The following is a 6,748-nucleotide window of genomic DNA, read 5'->3' as shown; positions in this document are numbered from 1 at the left end:
CTTTTTATTGTTTGTATTTTTTAATCATTTTATTTTATTATATATATATATATATATATATATATATATATATATATATATATATATATATATATATATATATATATATATATATATATATATATATAAATCTATTTTAAATCAATATTGTTGATTATTGTTGATGTGCAGCACTTTGGAGACTTTTCTTTGTTTTTAAAATGTGCTTTAGAAATAAAGTGGATTGGGTTGAGTTGGGAAGGAAATCCTCACACAAACATCTTTAAATCAGGATCCACCTTTTAATGTGAACTTGTGCTTCAGTTTCAGAGATCCCTCATTCATCATTCAGTCCCTGCCCACAGGAGTCCGGTCAGACAAGCAAACACTGAGGAAGCCGGAGACGATGACCTGAGGGCCACATACGTTCACACACACACGTTACTCATTCATCAGCAGAAATCTGTCTGAAGATTCATTTTAAGACATTCTGCATATTTACAGAAGCAGGAAACAGAAGGAAGCTGAAGGTGCATTTATAGCTAACTTGGATGATGGGAAACATCTTTACTCTCAGATTTCCACATCTGGTTTGTCCAGATAAAGACTGTAGTGAACAAGCGCATCACGCCTCAATCCTTCCTTCCTCTGAGCAGATGAACTCTTCCGTCCTCCAGGAATCGTCTCACGAAGACGAGCGGCTCCTCTCGTGGGCTTTCCTCAGCAGGTAGATTAGACCCTGAGCCACGAAGGGCCAGAGCAGGAGCAGGAGGACGGTCGGACCTGAGCCGTCCAACGGCCACCATGGCTCCTCCTGAGGAGGCGGACAGGAAAGAATTCATCATTCCTATTTCTCAGCGCCATCACACCGCAACAAAACCCCTCTGCACTGGGAAAAGCCCAGTCTGGATGAGTGTCCCCGTCTCCAGGTCTGAGAAATGTGACATTTTTATCATCATTTATTTTTACAAAAAAACTGAATTCAAGGCTTCTTGAAGCTTTCTGGGAGCTGAATGTACAGAAACTGGAAGCAGAATAAACAACGAACAGCTGATCCAGAACAGCCGGCCGAGGTCAGCACAGCACGTTAGCATTGCTGCTTCCTGATGTCTGCTAAACCAGGGCTGCAACTAATGACTAATAACTCCACCAGTCGGGTTTTGTATCTCATGATTATTAAATGGATCTTATTTGACTTCCAGCTTTGAAATCTTGGATGAGGTTGTTCTGTAAGTCCGATGTTCCTCCTCTTTAAATGTTCGAGCGTTGCAGACGTACTTAGTGGTACACAAGGTCCGCTTTACAAATCTCACATGTATTTAATTTATTTTCTAAGTTTAAAATGAAGTTATGCCGGCGGTGGACTTCAGCACATGTGTAACTCTCAGCAGAGATAGTAAAAGAAGACGATGTCTCACTCTGTAGGTTTTTTATATATAATAATATAGTCAACAGGTAAATTCGTCGACTATGTTTATTGTCGACTAACAGTTGCAGCCCTGCTGCTAACATCTGCTGGACCTTTAAATAAACGTCCTCAGGATCTCCAGGTAAACTCACCTGTTGTGAAGCAGCAACACACTGCAGACATGGCCTCCACTCTGAGCCCTGAACCTGTCACACAGCCAGCAGTCAGAACATTTTCACTAAAGGTGTCCATCATCATCATCCTCCATGATGCTGGACAGACTTACATGTGTGGCAGCGAGCCTCTCCACCACCTCCAGCCTGTCCATCACGCTCCTCATGTCCTCTCTGAGCCTTCGTAGAGCCAGAATAATCTGCTGCTGCAGATGGGCATCCTGCAGCCTCTCTGCTCCGCCCTCTGAACCGTCCCCACCTCCTCGTCCAGCCCCACCACCGCTGCCAGGGGCCCCTTGCCTCGGACTTCCCTGTGGGACTCCACCTGTGGACCAGGACCAGAACAGCTGGCTTGGTGAGGACAGTTAACCAGTTAGTACTGATAAAACTGCTTCATACAGCAGCGTACGTTCTCTCCAGCTGTGGGAGGACCCGTCTCTCCTCATGTCCTGACTCCTCCTGGAGGGACCATGGTCCTTCCTGTCCTCAGCTCCTTCTCCACCCTGACCCGCTCCGGCCTGTCTGCCCTCCAGCCGGACCTCCAGCTGACAGCTCGGAGCTGCAGAGGGATCCTGGGACACGTGGAAGCCGTTGGATTTGACCGGGATCTGTGATCAGCAGAAAGATTTACTGAAGCAAACTCTGGTTCTCCAGCCTGACGGAGGACGGAGGAGAACCATACCTTCACACAGCTCAGCTGGTCCACCGAGTCCACAGAGTCACAGAAGATCTCCGTCTCCGAGTCGCTGGTCAGAGCCAGAGCCTCCGATGCATCTGCAGAGGAGGAGGGGAGGAGGAGGAGGGAGAGAGGAGGAGGAGGAAAGGGGGAGAGGAAATGTTGTAGGCAGAGATGGACCCTGATGGATTTGACAACATACTGGACGTGGCAGGAATAATCATCTAGAACAGCCCTGGTACCCAGATAGCTAGAAGGACGTTTCTGCAGCAGCTGAGTTCCAGCCAATCAGGCAGGTGGAGATTCCTAAAAGGAGGCGGAGCCAAGTACGGAGAAGCTGCAGCAGATCCAAAGCTGTGTGCAGGTGCTAACCCAGTAGAAGAGAGGTGATCCTCTCTGGCTGCAACTTTTAAACCTCCTAATAAACACAGTAGTATACGCATTCCTGCTTCCACGTAGCTCAGGGGTCTCTCTCAGACCCCTGCCGTGTCGCTTGCATCGCTTCATTCCACCATCATCATCGCTGGGTTGAAGGCTACACAGAAGAATGTTTACAGTTGGGAAGTTGTGAGGGTAATTGTTGTTGATACTTCATCAAACATTATTTAGCTGTGATTGCACGTGGCATCATCTAAGCTGTGAACTTGGAAAAGAAATTAACAGGGTCGAAATGACCGCTGGTGGATGTCCTTGTGCAAGGGTGTCTAGCTCCAGTCCTAGAGGGTCGCTGTCCTGCAGGTTTTGGATGTTTCCTGCTGCAGCACCTGAATCAGATCAATGGATCAACATGTTTGGGCAGAGACATTTAACGTGGATCAGGAAGCATTTAAAACCTGCAGGACTATGTCTCTGCAGGACCAGAGCTGGACACCCTGGTCTGGAGTTTATCTGGAGGACCGGAGCCGGACACCCTGGTCTGGAGTTAAGCTGGAGGACCGGAGCCGGACACCCTGGTCTGGAGTTCATCTGGAGGACCGGAGCTGGACACCCTGGTCTGGAGTTAATCTGCTGGCTTCTGCTCTGATGGGTGTGAATTAATCTAATATTTCTTTGTGTGAAAGAGGGCGCTCCGACTAGACGTGGTTCAGAACCAGTTTCAGCTGACCGACTGCATGTGGATCAGAACAGCATCTCCAGATCCAGGTCTGTACCTTTAGGGATGTCGTTGACCATCAGGTCCACAACTTCACACAGGTCAAGGTCCTTATCCAGACTCTGAGTAGAACCCTCCTGTTCCCCATCTTCATCCTTCATTTCTGTTACGACATCAGCTTGCTGACTGCCTTCATGACCTACAAGAACACACACACACACACACACACACACACACACACACACACACACACACACACACACACACACACACCAGTTTTTACACTTTTACAAGTTTAGAACCAGAAGCCAACTTATGGAGCTTTTCTGTTACAGGGGACAACTCAGGCCCCTTCCTCCTGGTTCTCTCCTACAGACAGTATAGTCTCACTGTGTGTGTGTGTGTCTGTGGGGTGGGCGTCAGCTGAGTGTGTGAAGCTGCAGTAACACACAGACACACAACTTCACAACTAAAGCTAAAGGCTGAATAATTCTGGGTGCATGTGTGGCATGTTACGGCTGCACCGCGACCTCCGCTGCTATTTCCAGCCTTTTTAGTCAATAGTTTGTTTTAAACCAGGTGTTGTGTAGCCACGGTTTTAGTCAACGGTTTGGTTTCCACCGGGAGCACCGCAGCACGTCTCAGAAGCATCTCTGAAGCGTCTCAGATGCGTCTCTGAAGCATCTCTGAAGCGTCTCAGATGCGTCTCTGAACCGTCTCTTAAAGGTCCCATATTATGCAAAATTCACTTTTTAATGGTTTTGGAACAGTCATACTGGTCCCCCCGCATGTGTAGGAGACCCGTAAGTGTGAAACTCTTTCAGGCGCTCTCTCTCCCCCCTGCTCCACCTCTAGGGAAGTAAGCGCTGAAATGAGCTTGTTTGAAAGCGTGTACGTTATGACGTCATAAGGGACAATAACCACTCCCCACAGAGCGATGGACCCGTCTACCGGCTCTCAAAGCCCGCCCTCTAAAAATCACCTAGCGCCCAGTGTTTTTCCCTCTTCGGCAACCCTCGTTAGCGGACATGGCTAAGCGACAGAAGCACTGTTCTGTTTGTGGCTGCATAAATGAACACGAAAACGTTTTTTTTACTTCCATCCACTGAACCCACGAGGACTGAGTGGATTAATTTTATTTTTGGAGGAAATGTACCCGGAAAACTTCCAAAGGTTTTGCATGTCTGTGGCCAGCATTTCAAAGAGGACTGTTTCCACAACATGGGGGCATGGAAAGCAGGCTTCGCCAACCGTTTGAAGCTGAAGCCAGGTTCAATACCAACTGTCCGTGACACAGCTGGAGAGGTAAGAGCTGGCAGTTATTTTATCGTTTCGGCCTTATTAGTCTGATAGCTTGAAAATATATTAACCTGTCAATCACCTCATGACGGGCGATGCGATGGGCGGAGCCAACAGCTGAGCTGCTCCACCAGGGTTCCGCCCACCATAAACGGCACATTTCTGAAGCTGCTAAAAAGAGGGAGGTGAAGAGAAGCCGCTGCACTCAAACTGAGGGTCGATTTGTCCATACCATGGCGGAAATATTTCATTTAGATATTAATGAATGGTCTCAGATTGGGAATAAAGTGTATAATATGGGACCTTTAAGCGTCTCTGAAGCGTCTCTGATGCGTCTCAGATGCGTCTCTGAAGCGTCTCAGATGCGTCTCTGAAGCGTCTCTGAAGCGTCTCTGAAGCGTCTCAGATGCGTCTCTGAAGCGTCTCAGATGCGTCTCTGAAGCGTCTCTGAAGCGTCTCAGATGCGTCTCAGATGCGTCTCAGATGCGTCTCTGAAGCGTCTCAGATGCGTCTCTGAAGCATCTCTGAAGCGTCTCTGAAGCATCTCTGAAGCGTCTCAGATGCGTCTCTGAAGCGTCTCTGAAGCGTTGTCGCAGCGCTAAATTTACGCGCGAGTCTATTTTTGACGCTTCACGCACACAGAATGCGTCGATCCCACAGCTCAGACAGGAGCAGACAGGAAATCAGACACGGGAGCAGTGTAAAAGCTTCCGGTATTTTTCAAAATAAAAGCCCCCGTGCAGATTTGCGCTGCTGACCATGAAAACATGACGTGTTCAACCGGTCAGGGCGTCTCAGTGTTTTTTTTTCATCATAGATGACGAAACGTTTATCCTGGAGGTGGAGAAATAAAATTCTCCACTTCTCCTGTGATTTCGTGATCTCGCGGATCCTGTTAGGTGGACTGCGTTCCACACCTGACACGCTCTCGGTATAAAACGCCGCGCCACGCAGGTTGGAACAAAACCGTGGTGCAGCCATTACGTGACGCACACACACCCGGTATAATTAACTAATATAACTGTAGTTTCTGAAAAGACGAACATCTGCAGATGTTCCAAATGTCCTGGAGGATCCAACGTGTTGACATCGGGATGCGGGCCAGGTTCTTGTCCTAACTTAGAGCAGGTTCTAGCAGCCGATCTGAACCAGGACTGGAACTGATTTAGGTTGAAGAGAGGAGGCTGAAAAAACTGCAGAACATCAAAAGAAGAAGAATCCATCTCAGGTTCTGCTTCCTCAGTAACGATGATAATGATGAAGGTGTCTAACCCGTTTATCATGATAAACCTGCAGGAAATGTTGGTTTACAGAGTCTGTACCTGACGTAAATACAAACACAGCGCTTTGATCACATGACACACGGCCATGTAAGAGCATGTGAGGAGGATGGTGTGTGTGTTTGCTGACCTCGTGTGAGCGCGAGCAGAGACGGTGGCGGCCGTGGCATGTCGTCGATCACCAGGTAGAGAGGCTCAAAGAGGTGGAAGAAGGAGGCCGTGGTCTGGTTCATGGGCATGGACTGGATGACCTGCAGAGACAAGTTTAATGCTCAGTGGGCCGCTTCACGCCCACCCGTCACATCACTGCCTGGCTCAGCAGCTTCAGCACCCTTTACCATTAAACCACACCGATGGATCCTTCGGTACAGGTGGGAATTACAGCAGGTGGGAATTACAGCGGGTGGGAATTACAGCGGGTGGGAATTACAGCTGGTAGGAATTACAGCAGGTAGGAATTACAGCGGGTGGGAATTACAGCAGGTGGGAATTACAGCAGGTGGGAATTACAGCGGGTGGGAATTACAGAGGGTGGGAATTACAGCAGGTGGGAATTACAGCGGGTGGGAATTACAGAGGGTGGGAATTACAGAGGGTGGGAATTACAGCTGGTAGGAATTACAGCAGGTAGGAATTACAGCGGGTGGGAATTACAGCAGGTGGGAATTACAGCAGGTGGGAATTACAGCGGGTGGGAATTACAGAGGGTGGGAATTACAGCTGGTAGGAATTACAGCAGGTAGGAATTACAGCGGGTGGGAATTACAGCAGGTGGGAATTACAGCAGGTGGGAATTACAGCGGGTGGGAATTACACAGGGTGGGAATTACAGCTGGTAGG

General features: G+C 48.5%; 1 protein-coding gene across 1 annotated transcript in view; it reads right to left on the bottom strand.

Annotated features, from left to right (window-relative positions):
* Nucleotides 1-267: 267 nt before the first annotated feature.
* Nucleotides 268-6,748, bottom strand: part of acbd4 (acyl-CoA binding domain containing 4) — a 12,113-nt gene continuing 5,632 nt past the window's right edge. Inside the window, exons 5-11 of the mRNA XM_041973255.1 lie at nucleotides 6,039-6,159; nucleotides 3,388-3,528; nucleotides 2,243-2,334; nucleotides 1,970-2,168; nucleotides 1,674-1,885; nucleotides 1,540-1,593; nucleotides 268-793 (exon numbers count right to left, since the gene is read on the bottom strand). Of these exons, the coding sequence (XP_041829189.1) occupies nucleotides 665-793; nucleotides 1,540-1,593; nucleotides 1,674-1,885; nucleotides 1,970-2,168; nucleotides 2,243-2,334; nucleotides 3,388-3,528; nucleotides 6,039-6,159 (948 nt within the window). The 3' untranslated portion in view covers nucleotides 268-664. The remainder of the gene's footprint in view (nucleotides 794-1,539; nucleotides 1,594-1,673; nucleotides 1,886-1,969; nucleotides 2,169-2,242; nucleotides 2,335-3,387; nucleotides 3,529-6,038; nucleotides 6,160-6,748) is intronic.

Source organism: Melanotaenia boesemani, chromosome 21 (assembly GCF_017639745.1).
Source record: "Melanotaenia boesemani isolate fMelBoe1 chromosome 21, fMelBoe1.pri, whole genome shotgun sequence".
Taxonomy (NCBI): Eukaryota; Metazoa; Chordata; class Actinopteri; order Atheriniformes; family Melanotaeniidae; genus Melanotaenia; species Melanotaenia boesemani.
This window is presented reverse-complemented; position numbering and strand designations above follow the sequence as displayed.